The sequence below is a fragment of the Rhopalosiphum padi genome, chromosome 1 (genome assembly GCF_020882245.1).
Source record: "Rhopalosiphum padi isolate XX-2018 chromosome 1, ASM2088224v1, whole genome shotgun sequence".
Lineage (NCBI taxonomy): Eukaryota > Metazoa > Arthropoda > Insecta > Hemiptera > Aphididae > Rhopalosiphum > Rhopalosiphum padi.
The window spans coordinates 12,675,067-12,690,826 of record NC_083597.1 but is presented as its reverse complement, the minus strand read 5'-3'; the positions used below and the strand labels follow the sequence as shown (position 1 = coordinate 12,690,826).

Sequence of the window (15,760 nt, the reverse complement as noted above, 5' to 3'; positions counted from 1 at the left end):
TATCAGTGTAATGAATAAAAACAAAAATTAATGTGACAACGCTATGTAGTGGCGCGATTGAGCGACGACCGCATGCCTGTTTATTACACATGCTAAAAAGATAAAAATAACGACAATAGATGGCGCTACTATTATTGACCAAACCAATTCAATCTCTTTTTCGTGGACCATATTATGTGTATTGTGTATATGTATATATATTGTACCCGTTTACAATATGTATATTCATCTATTTAACGTAAAACACTTTTTATTTCAGTAAACAATAAAGTTGTTAAGTCATTATAAAACAAAATGTTTAAGAAAAGTTATACTTAATTTCTACTTTTCATTGTTAAAATTTAGAGTTTTTACTCTTTTGAATGACAACATGTATTTTTAATTTTATTTTCCGAAACGAAATATTATTTAGAGTATTTCGATCTATCAAAATACAATTTCAGACAAATTATTTATTAGTTATAAGTTTTCAAAATTTAGACGATTGGAGTAAGTATTAGACCAATATTTTGTGGAGTATCATTCAAATCTGCTCATAAAAGCTTTAAATACTTATAATTATAATCCATAATAGCTCCTCTTATAAAATTTAATTTTTATAAAACAAAGCACTTTACAAAAATAATATTCTGCTTCGGAATAAGGAATTATGCATGTTGTCATTAAAAATAGTAAAAATAAATTTTTTTTATGACTTAAATGAATATGTGATAACAATATTTAAATTTTTAAAACGTTTTAATTTTTATAACAACGTTGAACAATTTTTTTAAGCCTTAAACTAATAATAAGCCTTAATAAGTTTTTTATTTGTATTATACCTGATTTAAATATGCTATGTATTTTTTTTTATCATAATTGAAACATAGGTACATAGGTCAAATAAGATATACTAAAATAATAGAAGATGTATACAATATAAATATACGCTTAGTATTTATAGCTATTTTATAACCTAAAGATTTCTTTTGATTTAATTTTTACATTTTATGCTTATTCATAGGTACCTACCTATATGTAATATATTTCTGTTTCGTAAAGCTAGATATAATGCTATATATTTTCGATGTAGTGTAATAATTTAGCTGGAGGATTTGATTTTTCCAATAACGTATTTTATCTTTTCAATAGCCATGTCCACATCCTCTTCGGAAATATCCTTGTGCAAAACCAATCTTACACATCCTTTGTATAAATATGATATTCTAACGGATGTTAAATTGATTTCATTCGGAATATCATCGTCTTCGTTGTTTACCTGTAGAATATAAATAACACGTAACATGCATATATAATAAATATTAATATAACTATAGACTAAACTACTAAAGTGGTGTGAAAAAAAAATGTTTTAATATTACCGAATATGTATAATTTGATTCAGTGAAGTTGTTTCAGTTTTTAATAGTGGTGGGAGAGGTGACAAAAGTTTTAATCAGCACACATAATCGAAAAAAAAACACTCGCAATCTAATTTTTCTTTTTCCTCTATTCAAATGCTATCTTGCATAGCCGCATGGCTACTTTTGCATGTATCATTTATCATACTCAAAACTCAAAAATAATATTTTTGTCGAATATACTTAGAAACTAAATAAATATCACTAGTACCATCTCTGTGAAGTCCTCTTAGATCTGTCTAGAGTAGCCATATAAATTAAATTACAATACTAAACGTACATCTATAATCTATAACGATTGTTATAACCAAAAAAAGTAAATATAGTATAAAATAATATCAGAGGTTTTTTAGAAATCACGGATACATTTAAGAATAATTGTTTAGTTTTTACTTGACGCTTTAGAACTTAGGTTTATACTTATAGTGCTAGAATTAAAAATTGAAAAAATAACTAAAAGAGGCGTTTTTTTTTTTTTTTGAGCGGGAGGATATATGGGTGATGCACTCGCAATAACTTTTTTTAAAACGCCTTCTTTGGCATGCCAAAAATAAAATATAAGCACTGATATTTCTAAGTATATTAAATTAGATATTGAGTTATAAATTTATTATAATACTGTTTAATGATGTTAAATATTTTTAGTTTTACAACTCCACGTGGTTTGTTATTAAATTGAGTTTTTTTTTAAAAAGTTGGTAAATTAAAATAGCAAGTGGAAAAATATAGAAATGTTAATTAAGTGGATTGTATGTGATGGAACTATGAGCAAAGGTGCCCATATAATACATTTTAGGTTTTATTTACCTAATTGCTAGCTATATTCTATATTTCAAGTGCACAACACAAAATATGTATACACTTTTATAAAGTACGTACCCGGCTTATACTCATAAATGTATTTGCTAGGTGTAAATACCACTGGCAACCATAAAATAAATGCAAATATAAATACATTAAAAGTACACATAATTAGAAAAAAATAGTAACAATGGCCAATGGACACTGGTGATTTTTTCATACCAATATAACGATGTAAGCGATATTGTCTTAAATAATTTACACAAATATTCTACAGAGTGGATATATCTAGTTAGAGAAGTGGCAATTTAGAAGCAGTAAGGTTATGGAAATTAATGTCGAAGGAAGGAAATAGAGGGAAAAAAATACGGAACAAAATGTGGTTAGATAGATTAGAGAATGACATGAAAATAGCTGGTGTGGATAAAGGAGAGATGGAGCATAGAGCACTATAAGAGATATAGGACAACGAGGGTCAACCTCATATAGTTAGCACTTTGGTAGAGCAGGCAAAAAAGAAGAAAAATACATATAAGTATGCCATCTTTTGACCCCCCTCGCCCAAAATAAAGTGCCCATTAATGTGCCTTGATAATGATTTTAAATAGCATGCAAAAATGTTTGTACCAACAATAAAAAAACTGAATTATGTCCCATTAAGTAACGCTCTGCTGTACAGTAGTTTTCGAGTGTTGAGTGTACCTCGTTGTGAGTAGATTACTGAAATAGTGAAATGGATATGTCAAATAGGAATTCAACGATAAATTATCGTTATTACATTTATTATCGCATACAATATACAAAACACGAGTGGAGTTGTTCTGAGTGAAAACCTGTCTGTCGGTCAACATTATTATAATACTATATTATGTATATTTAACTTTTATTTATAATATATTTTGTTTTTCTATAGGAATTCATAGTTAATACAATAGGAGTTATACGATATAAATATATAGTAGTTTAAAATGAATCTAAATATTTAAAAAATGTCATTGTATAAAACTCTTATAAATAATATATATTTTTAATTACAACAAAATAACTAAAATCGTTAATTTTTGTTTAAATATCCAATATTGTCAATATTTATAAATCAAATATTCATTAAAAACGTAACCTTAATATTTTTGGAGTTTTAGGTTTCAGTAACAAAAACTTATGACGAAGCCTAATATAAACACTTCAAAAACTCAAATAATTTTTAATAACTTTAATATTTTAAAAATTTCATTGAGTATTGAAAATGATAATTTAAACAACACTACTTACTTAATATTATTTATCATTAATTAATAATTATACATAGATATATTATACGATCGAATCTTTATGTTTGGGAGAAGAAGAATAAATAATTAAGTATAGCACAAACTTACTACTTAAGTATAAAATAATATTCCCTTCACATAACCAATACACTCACACCACTTATATACGCATTATAATATCTTATGTATCTTATACTCACACGTCTGTGTTTTCCAAGTTTCAACTATTAATTAATATTAATTTTTACTGTGATAATAATTTCTCAGTGAACAATATTATATTTCTTTAACATCTTAAAAATAGGTTTATATTTTTATTACAAACAACCAACCCACTGGACTGATTTTAAAATCGGATATGGGTAAGTATTCACTTTTCTTTCACTGCCCCTTGCAACAAATTGTCCAAATTACTTAACTATTTACTAATTTACCTTTAACAGCATGTCGTAAAAGTCAGGTGAATTGATCTTCATATCGTTTAACTTTACTATTAGTATATTGGTATCGACTTTCTCAAGGTTAACGGTAACATCAGGACTGGCCATTTGATGGATTGCTGCAAAAATATAACAGTTTCGTTTTACTATCACCACAAAATACCGGTTTTAAATGGACAATAGTTATTAATTAAAAACACAGGACTTTAAATACCAATATCTAAAAATACAGCACCATCTAACTTCATCATCTAACCTTTAAATCCTTACCTACTAATAAAATAAACTGTTGACTTTAGTTGAATACTTGAAATATTTTAACTATTTTATATATGTTACATCAATATTAGAAAAATAAATAAATAGTTTGCTTGCAATATATTATTGAACCAATAAAATATAGGTCGCAATATTTCGATGGAGTGGATAAATAATAGATTTGACAACAAATAAAGCATGACAAAAATATGGTAGGGTCTCATGTATTTACAAATAATAATATCTATTAGAATTTTACATAACTTTCATTATCCAGAATAAATTAAAATATTTGAAATAATGAGTGTTGACAAACTACAAAATATGTCTTCCTGTATTTAATTTTATAGAGGTATAAAATATTTGCTATCTTAAGCTAATAAGTTTGTTTAATATTTATACGCACATAGGATTATTGACGATAATATTATGATAATAGATGGATTACTACTATACGTACTGTCGGACTGTCTGTCTACTCACTAGTATTCTATAATACGATATTCTTGGTGTTAGATCTGAATTTTAGTATTCTAAGTTTATATATAGCTGCATTTTTTTATTGCCCCGTGGCTCATGTTTGTGTCAAGTATTAAAAAGAGTTTGATTTCATCGTCATATATATTATAAAACACAAATACTCGATTATATACCATTTCCGATTTTCTTGGCGTGCCAGTGATCTACGGCCAGTCTTTCTACGCAGTTATCTAAGGCATACACTCCAGCTGCGGCCACGATCCCGGCTTGGCGCATAGATCCACCCAAGGATTTTCTAATTCTTCGGCATCTAAATTCGGACAATGGATATTTAAAATAATAATATTGTTGCCAGCATTCCAGCATAGATTTAGAAATTAACGGGACACGGATTCATTACTTTTCGATAAACATTTTATTGCCCAGCAAAACTGCACCAATTGGTGCTCCAAGTCCTTTACTTAAACAGAACGTCACGGAATCGCAGTGTTCAGCTATGCGACTGACAGGAACGCCTAGGTGAACGGCTGCGTTAAATATTCGAGCTCCGTCCATGTGCAGAGGGATGTTTTTTTCCTTAACAAATTTTCCTAGCTAAACAAAAGTACATGATTAAACCACTATTTATTATAGCTTTGCTTGACTATATTATGTTTTTTATTATTTTTATAAATATGTACCTTACCTTGTAATAGCTATTTTAGTACATTTTTATGCAGATATTAAAGGTTTTAATTAATAAATGTGTTACTCTTAACAATGTTCTAATTGATAAGGTATATGTGAAGTATCAAGTAACATATTCTAAATACTAAAAGCAAAAATCCAAAAAAATTTAAGATTTAAATTTGGTTAGTAAATCTACTTTGCTCTCTATGTAATGTTGTATAAAAAAATTTATTTATAAAGTTGACGGCTTATTTTTAGTAAAATAATTTTCAAAGTACAAAAAATTTAATATAACACTACATAACAATACAAATAATAATATTATATAATTTTTAATCTATGGAAGACTTAAACGTTAAAACAACATATTTTTTATACATCATTTTATTTTAAAAATGGAAATAATTTATACTTGGATTTGTTTCTGTCTTGGTTAGAATATTTATGTAAACGAGTAAACGACTATTGTTCTTAAACAACAAAATTGGTTAAATAATTGAGATATTTTTTTCCAGCTCTATAGACTAAAGTAATAATATAAAACGAATATAATTTTAATTTCAAATACTAATTAAATTATAAAAATGAAGAAGTCATATACTTATGCAGTTTAAATAAGAAAAAATTAAAAATTAATCATAATTTGTTTTACCTGATCAAGCCACTCAATGGGAACTACTACTCCGCCAAGATAGTTATGAGTGTTTTCTATACAAATCAATGATGTATAAGATTCGTAATCATATGGATTTGTCGGTCGACATTTTTCACGTAATTCTGACATATCGAGTGAACCATCTGGCAAATTTCTAACTTCTCTCATTTGTAAACCTGCAAACTGGTGAATTAAAATATTTAAATTAGTATTAATCAACAAACAATCAAACTAAACAAAAATTTAACTTGTGCAGCTCCACTTTGTTCCCACAGCAAAATGTGACTTTTGTCGCCAACTATTACTTCACATCCTCGTTGATCTTTTATGTGAGCCATCACTGAAACGTTAGTGTTATTTTTAAAAATATCTTTATTTGTAAAAAACTTGAGCTAATAGTCAAACGTTTTATGTATTTTGTTTCACACTCTTTCTTATAATTCTGTTTCATAAATTGCTAAATACCACTTTATAAATATATAAGATATTAAATAAACAAATAGTACTTAAATACCAGTTTAACAATTTACTTAATTTGGTGCAAAAATAAATATGAAAAAAGAAATATTGTGTCAATCAACTTCGATTTATTACCTCAAAGGTACGTTGCCACGACCGCTAAAATAATAAAATATATGGTGTGGATCTTTTATCAAATAACACTCATTATTTAAAAATCTATACCGTTTTCAAAAATATTTTTTTCATATAATTTTCAGTCGAAAAAAAACAATATTTTTCTTAAATTTTTTAATAATTTTTATCGTTTTAATCTTTTAAGTTTCTTACTTTTTTGCATGACAACAACATTTTTAATTTCATATTTTGAAGCAGAATATTTTTCGGAGTATTTCGATACATAAAAATCGAAATTAGGACTAGTGGCCTTTGAGGTATAAGTATTTAAAAACTTAGGGAAGCTCTGAGAGTGAAATGGTACAGAGAAATCTTGCAAAATGATGGTCTACTGCTCCGCACACCTAAGCTTAAAATACTTATAACTCATAAACTATCGTATCGAAATATTTTGAAAAATATGAAATTGAGAATGTGTGATGTCATTTAAAAAAGTAAAAATTTAGAAAAAATATAACAATTAAAAATATGAAGAAATATATATAATAAATATATTTTAAATGTTGTTTTATTTCGACTGGAAATTATGTGAAAAATGTATGTTCATAACGTTACAAGATTTAACATGTCAATTTGTCTAAATTTATCTGTATCAATAAGCTAGATTTTTTTTTTTAAGAATTATTAATTATTAATATTTTATTAAAAGAACTTGGATATTTTATTCACACAATTATTATATCATTAACATAAAATATTTACATGATTAAAACATAAAATTGTGTTAGACATTTTAGAGTTATAAAAACTAAAAAGACAAATCACAAATATTTTTTTAAATATTATTTATAATAAAAAAAATAATTACTTGCTACTAAATTTCCCATGAGACCGCTTGGTACAAATAATGCCGCTTCTTTTTCAAAAAGTGTTGATGATTTCTTTTCCAATACTATATTTTTAAAGAACAAAGTCAATTGTATACTTATCAAGTTATATATAATACTAGTATTCGAGTATATATATTACTACAGAGACATGAATTTATATCCTATTTCGAGGGAGTTATATAGAGTGACATTTAACTTAGTTCTTAGTTAGCATGGACAATGACTGTTATTTAAACAAGATCTCGTTTTAAAATATCTGCAGATGCTTAGAAATTGAATGCGTTATTTCTTTAAAAATCGATCTTTTAAAAAAAGAAATAACAAAATGCTTTTAAATTGATCCACGGTTTACGTTTTTATTGTTAAGAGGACACGCCGCATTTATTCATACTTGCTAAGTTTAATACATGAATTTTATGTTTAACATTTCACATTTATTTCATTAGTTTTAATATCAGAGTAAATTATCGTGTTTTAAAATTTAAATGTAATAGAATTATCTCAGTCCTCTTAAAAAAATTTTCCAAGGTTTTTTGAACTTAAATACGAGTTAATAGTGATCATAACTCTATACAAAATAAAAATAATAGAAAAACCTAAGACGGCTAAAACTTATAATGTTATAATAATTAGCTATGCATCCTAACTTCATTCGAAAATCAGTTTCTCAGTTTTAGTGTACCTCAGTTCACGGGCAAATCGGCATCAGTGTACCTCACTTTGTGAACTAATTCGACTAAGACGGGCAATCTACCTGTGGCATTTGGTAATTGATAAATAATAAACTACAGATATAAAAAAACATTGCATTTTTTTGCACATTTGAATAAGAATAAATTAGATATTATTTTCTTTTAATTAAAAAAAAAATGTCACGTAACGTACAATAGTGGATCGGCTAGATAAGCGACTTCCAATCTTTTTGAGTGCGCGACCCCTTATCAAGATTTTGAGCGACCCTTTTATTATGTATTATTATTATGTTGAATTGTGTTATAAAATGTTCCAAAGATGGTTTTTACTCATATTGGTACGTGTATATTTGACTGTTAAACACTACGTAAAAAGTTATAAACATACAATTCATAATGGTCTGGTGTACAACTTGCAACTGGCGCTTACAGCTCTAACGGAACACCGATAAAAACGCGTGTTATTGGTTATCATAACATCTATATTTAGAAATATTTTCTGAATTTTATATAATAAATCGTACGTTTTTATCAGAAACCCCATATTTTATTTATTAATTGTAAATCTCAACAATTATTATCATGATGATAATTAAAAATATTTGGCGACCGCCAGTTTAAGGCTAAACTATACAATTTTTTTTTAATTGTATATCTATGACAAATGGAAACTCTAAAACGAACAATTTCCATTTCCGTTATTAAAAATTAAATTTTTGTGTGAGCAACCCTATACCAATATATAGGGGTAAAACAAATTCTTTATATTTATAATTTATAATACTATAGCAGTATAGGTACAGACGGTACAGTTATAAATGTTATAATTAATATAATAATTTATAAACTCTGCCCCTTGCAAATTTATGAGAAACTTTGCATTAAATATTTAATGCTTTTTTACTTGCAAAATAAAATGTAATCATACATAAAAATCACTAAAAAAGTCCAAATATCAAATAAAATGTAAGTACATTGTATATAAATAGTTTAAAAAGAGCCAAATATTTATTATGCATTAGTTAGTTTACAAAAGTGACCATACTCATTATTATAATTAATTATTTTTATTTTTTTGACTATTTTATATGCTATATTATAATAATATGTTTAGAGTAATGTATACATTTTTGAAATTTTTAACATTGCTGTTAATAATTAATGTGATTGTTAAAAAAAAAGATCATAAATTCACGTTTTTGGAGATATAAAACTTCATAATCTAGGAACTGTATAAAAGTAATAATACATGAACGTTTGAGGAAAATATTCTCTACTGTTCGTGGCGTCACCAATTTGATTTGGATAAAGAAGTCTACTAGATAATTATTTATCTCAAGTATAGGTTATCCTAATGATCAAATATTAAATGAAACCGATGCGATACGTGATCTTCGCTGGAATAAATACATGTATATTACGGTTGGAACTTTAGAAGATCCAATAACGTATTTTATTATGAATATACTTAAAATATTTAATAATATAATAATGTATGAGCCAGAGAAATTAATATACATCAAAGTTTGGCAGAATCGATAAACGCACATTACACGCATTATAACATAATATCGATTAGGGTGGAAAAATTTTCTAACACTACGTGCCAAAAATTACTTGATATTTTTTATCTTCATGCTATTTAACTATAATACATTTTTATCTGTCAACATGTACTCAGTTGTAAATTGTAATGAGTAATGACATTAAATTAATACGTACAACGTACGGTTGGGTCTTCTTGATAACCATCATCTCCAACTTCTGCTTCAAACATAGCTTGCCGCATATGAATGTCTGGTTTCGTAACCGTGTCACTTATTAAATCAATAACTTTAACATTCTATAAATCATTTAAACAAAAAATTTTTAATTAATTACTAATTGTTGACTGTTGTAATTGTACTTTAAAAAAAACACTGCCTTTAAGATAAAATAATATTATAATAATGGTATCAAGGGAAATTTTATGGAAATAAATATTTACTATTTTAATTGTATTAAAAACTAGTTACCGATATATTTATTTCATACAAAATAAATGCATAAAAATCACGAGGAAAAATCTATCTTACATTTCCAAATGTCCCTCATAAAAATAATACTTATTATTTACTATGTTTAATTGGTTTTATTAAGATTAATATTAGTAGGTTATCTATTAACCATGTAATATGTAAAAAAAATTGCTTATGATACTGAATTAAATAATTTAATATGAAACATTTGCTGATTTATTCATAATAGGTGTATACTGAATATTACATAATATATGGCTAATACCTGACTAAGAATATTAGAGAAAACTTAAAACCAAGTAAATAAATTTTTGTTTAAAAAAAATGTTCTGATGTATTTTAATGATTGAGAATCTATTTGTTAATTTAAATATATTTAATATATGTAGTATATAGGTATAAGTCAGTATAATGTATATACAGTAGAATCTCGGTAATCCGACAGATATCAAACCACGCTACTGCCGGATTAACGAAAACGGCGGATTAATGAGGGTTCATATAAAAACGCATTTTTACTGATTGAAAAATTAAAAAATATATGTATTAATTATTAAAAAATGAATAACCTGATTATATTTCAACGTTAACTGAATAAAGATAAAATATCTTATAAGTTTATTCGGATTTAATCTATTATTATACTTAGTTTTACCTAAAGTTTTATCGTTTACGATAGTAACTTTACATACAAATGTCAAATACATATTGGTACGTAGTATAGGTTAATATAGCCGGATTACTGGACGTATATAGGTTTATCGAACGGCTGGATTACCGAGATTCTACTATAATATATTATTATATTATATTCATTTACAAATAATGATATATACTTACCGTTGTGGATGATTCTTGATGTTGACTCATGGTAGTTTTTTTTTAAATAATGTTGTTTATAACCACTAAAACACAATTTATTTATAATATTATATAATAGTTATCAATAGTATACAATAACAATTGTTTAAGTAATGCCAATTGCAATAATATATATTTAATATTATTTTAGGACCTGGTTGAAGTAAAATATTATTTAAATCGATTAAAATAATAAAAAAATGACTTAAAAACAAGTTATTTTTTTCAAAATATACATTTTAATTTTAATTTTATTATTAAAATGTATATAATTCTAATGGAATTAAAATTAATGGAATACAAATTTAATATTAATATATAAATACTTATGAGAATTACATTAATTTTCAGAAATATAATATGTATTAACAATTCTCAAATAATTGAAAGAATAAGAATACATATTAAATGTATTATTTATATATATATATATATATATATAATATATACGTGATTAATATTTGAATTAACAATTATATATTATAGTATTATGTCAAATGTTAGAAAGTCAAGTATCATAAATTTAAATCTCATAAAAGCCATGTGTTACAAAATGCATTTCTTATAAAAACCATATGTTGTATACCTAATATTTATTTTCCATACCTACATACCTATATTAGAATTCTATATTAAAATAATTATTTTTTAGCAACGTATTTGAGTAAGTACATACCTATACCATATAAATACCAATATAAGGAACACCTTGTCGTTTAATCAATAATCAATTAATGAAGTGTTCAATTTTGAATCACATTCAGCATGTTTTTTTTCATTTTGCGCAATCAATTTACCGAAAAATCAAAAACGTTGTTCTTAGCAATAAGTCCCTAAATGACGTTAATTTTAATCTGCTTGTCAAATACCAACCTTGACATTTCTTTCGGATTTCGGAAAATATGATACGTTATATACTTAGAGTAATTTAAAAATGTAATTTAGCAATTGCGAAAATGAACAGCAGTTGTATTATATTTTGATTATTTTTATTATTAACACAAACATTTTAGTCCATACATAATATATATATATATATATATAGTTAATTCAATTTTTCTTTTCAAAAAATAAATGATTTTTATATGAAATAACTTTTATAATATATGATTTTTATGACACTTAATATTATGATATCGGACCTTATAAGTTATGACACATGACTTTCTAACACTTGATCTAGATTCATACATGATATGTCAATCTTATAATTCTTATAATACTTTATATTGGTGCACATACATGAGATATTTTCGAACCAATATAAATCAGAATTAATTAAGAAAAGTCAATAGTCAACATGTTAAATACAATTTTAAGGCTTAAAGGCTTAATAACATAACACACTATTGAATCATAACGTCAAAATTAAATCTGACCAACATACTGTAATTTCACTCACATTTAAGTACATCGTAGAAAACAACGGATGTTAATAAAAATACGGAAATTATTCTCATATTATAAGCAAATTAAATTATTCGGAGGGGACTGACTGTCTAGAGTAGGTATGTCCGTGATGTTTTTTTTTTATATCGAATTATAAATTTGAAACGCAATACATTATGGATAAAAACATGATTCTCAGTTGAGTTGTTTTCGTATTTTTTTTCTATTTTTCATAGAATAAAAGAGATTTTAATAATTTATTGTATATTTTACTACAGTCTACAATATGTATTCAATCGAATTATATGTTGTACACGTCTGTTAATTATTATAAAATTCTTTCTTTTTCTAATTAATACCACTTCCCTTATTAGAAATGTTCCTATAATTTTTTTTTTATTATTTGTAATAAATAAATTTGCTATAAAGCTAGTAGAAAAAGTACCTAACATTCTTTTCCCCATTCAGACAAAACTAAAATACTATTTACATTAAATATTAAACAAGAATATTTGAGTACCAAATTAATCCCATATGTTATAATATATATATTAGCGAGCAAACATAAAGCGTTTATAAAAGTAATTTATAAAAAAAATATGTATCTATATATTAGATATTATACTCTATACATACCTAATATATTACATATAAATTTTAATACTCAAAATAACGCATCAACTAAAATTAATTTGTTCCCTGCGGCAGAGCAATGTCTATTGTCTCGGTTATATGTTATAAATTATAACGTCAGAAATTCAAAAACATTATGAAAAAAAAATATTATCCGTCCAATGTTTTATATATCTGTGGTCCAACCTTAAATAAAATATTTACCTATTGTTAATAGGTGGTACCAGCTAGACAGCCCGAGTACTACGAGAAACTAAATAATATATTATTATACCTACGGTTTGCACATGATTATTGTTGAGAGTGTGTGTATGTGTGCGTATGCACGCGCCTACGTATAATAGTCGACAACGTGTTATAGATTTTTACACAAGCAAATAGAATAATAATGGATTAATATAATGCCTAGTTATTGAAAACGTGTATGGGGCGTATAATACAACAATTAAATCATATTCAATACATTTACCAATAATAATGACAAAATGTATTAAATAATGGATATTATTTAATACGTACCTGTTGAAGTAAACGTAAAATAATTACTGAAATAATTTGTAAAATTATTATTTTTTCTTTTATAATAATCAAACGAGTACCTAGGCATATTATATAACGTGTAAAAATGTTAAAAGCCACTTGCAACAGGTAGCGATTAGCCAGACTAACTGGTTATAAGAACAAGAGCTTGTGTAATAGAACTTCTTAAGAAGAAAACTTCCGGTGGATGCTGCACTTCTTTCAGACTCGATCTCTCCCTTTCTTTACCATATATTTATTTGTCGTCATCATTACCACCTATCGCCAATAGTGAAAACTTATTTAACGTACTACAAAACACTAAAAAATAAATTGAAAAAAAGTATAGGAATAAGTACGCTTTATTATCCTATAAAACCATAAAAGTCTATTAACTAATAGTATTAAGTATACCTACCAACTATAGATTGAAATTTGAGCTGAGTGAAGAGTCGTATACTAGTGAGCGAGTGTTATTAGAAAACTAATACATTTATAACTGTCGGTTAATAATATATTTTTTGTATTATTATTTAATCTAAAATTTTTACAACAAAATTTTGGTTAGTCACATATTTAATTATTTAAAATTACCTTTTTTTAATATTTAAATTTAATCTTTAATCTGATAAATTCAAATAATTTCTGATAATATAAAAAATAACCTAATTATCTTATTACAATTTTAAATAAAATACGATAAAAATAATTAATTGATAAGAAAATTTTTTTAAAAAATAATGTCTGCTTACCTCTAGAATTAAATTTGACGAAACTGCAGCTAGGTTGTTGAGCGGTTAAAAAAATATTAACAATTTGGAGGGCGACCGCAGAGCAACTATGAGGTTTTTATAGATTGTTTAATTCAGTGTTACCAGAGTTCATAAAGTAAACTGGAATTTAATCGTTAAATTGGAAAATACAATATTTTGAACAAACGCAGTGTAACATTTTTTAATATATTATTCAATTAAAAATAAAATATTCATGTATTATATAATTGTATTATAATTGTACATTTGTACTACATATGTACTATAAATTCGGAACTACACGCATTTTGTGTATCGAGGGTGTCTAAATTTATCTAACACAGTAATTCTCTTAACTTTATTTTTCCTTTTGTTTTACTTTAGTAGGCATCACTTAATATTAATGATTAAAAATGAAAAATCGCTAAAAAATTTTTATTGTAAATTTAAATGTTTTTGTATTTCAATTTATTTTTGTACCACATATCTCATTCACATAACTACAATTTGAGCATCTATGGTTAGAATATTCAGAAAAATTCATATTATTCGAATTAATGATATACTTGAGAAAACTTTGATGTATATATTAAATATTGTATATAAATATCACATTATCATTTATCACACATTCAAATTAACGATATAATCCAAAATACATTTTTAAAATTAAATTAAATTAATGATAGTTGTAGGTACCCACTTATTTTTATTTTTTAGTTTTGAAGTTGATTAATATATTTGGTATAAGGAGTAAGGACCTTGTCAAATACTTTCTCTCCAATTCATACTTATATTATTTTTTTCTTGGATTAGTCATTTTGGAAGGAACATTATTTCATCTTCATGTAGTCATATTTGTAGGTACATCGAATTATACATAATATGAATATCTGAAAAATTATTTTGATACATATCTGAAGTGGACTTTCATAGTAAGTCGATGAATACTTTCGATTTAAACAGTTGGTGAGTTAGCGATACTAACCCTGCCCAGTTCTTATAGAGCTGCAGTGTTTACCGGCCTTTTTTTTTACTTAACGCCCTTCTTAGATTTTCAAAAATTTCACATCGACTCCTCCCCTCTTTCCAAATTAATTTTTTTAAATAATAGTTTTATTTTTATAATTAACTATTTAACTACAGCTTTTTAAATTCAATTCAATACTAAAAATAATGTTTAATTTTAATTTTAAATACGAGTATATCATATTTATGTATTTATGTATACATTACATTACATGAAATTATTTTTGATTTTAAGCAATTATACACTGCATTGTGATAAATCATGAACAATAAAAATGTATGAAACTATGAAACAAAAAAATCACTCACCTTAGTGCCCGTTTAAGTAAAACGTTCTCCTCGAAAGAAAATATTCCCACTTCCCACAATAGGTGACAGCATTCACGTTGGGAAACATTGAGTACTACGAAAAATAATATGATATAAA

General features: G+C 25.5%; 1 protein-coding gene across 3 annotated transcripts in view; it reads right to left on the bottom strand.

The window, feature by feature from the left end:
• LOC132930356 (uncharacterized) overlaps positions 1 to 14,400 on the bottom strand; it is a 45,285-nt gene extending 30,885 nt beyond the window's left edge. Inside the window, exons 1-10 of one of the 3 annotated variants that reach the window (XR_009662217.1) lie at positions 14,305 to 14,400; positions 10,991 to 11,055; positions 9,855 to 9,975; positions 7,419 to 7,502; positions 6,223 to 6,314; positions 5,972 to 6,157; positions 5,051 to 5,244; positions 4,824 to 4,960; positions 3,907 to 4,031; positions 1,012 to 1,258 (exon numbers count right to left, since the gene is read on the bottom strand). Coding sequence is in view for 2 of the 3 variants with exons in the window: in XM_060996189.1 (XP_060852172.1) it covers positions 1,082 to 1,258; positions 3,907 to 4,031; positions 4,824 to 4,960; positions 5,051 to 5,244; positions 5,972 to 6,157; positions 6,223 to 6,314; positions 7,419 to 7,502; positions 9,855 to 9,975; positions 10,991 to 11,020 (1,146 nt within the window). In the remaining variant the exon portion in view is untranslated. Of the gene's footprint in view, positions 1 to 719; positions 1,259 to 3,906; positions 4,032 to 4,823; positions 4,961 to 5,050; positions 5,245 to 5,971; positions 6,158 to 6,222; positions 6,315 to 7,418; positions 7,503 to 9,854; positions 9,976 to 10,990; positions 11,056 to 13,970; positions 13,992 to 14,304 lie in introns of those variants that run through there. The other 2 variants (XM_060996189.1, XM_060996200.1) reach the window with 2 other exon arrangements.
• Between the last annotated feature and the right edge of the window lie 1,360 nt (positions 14,401 to 15,760).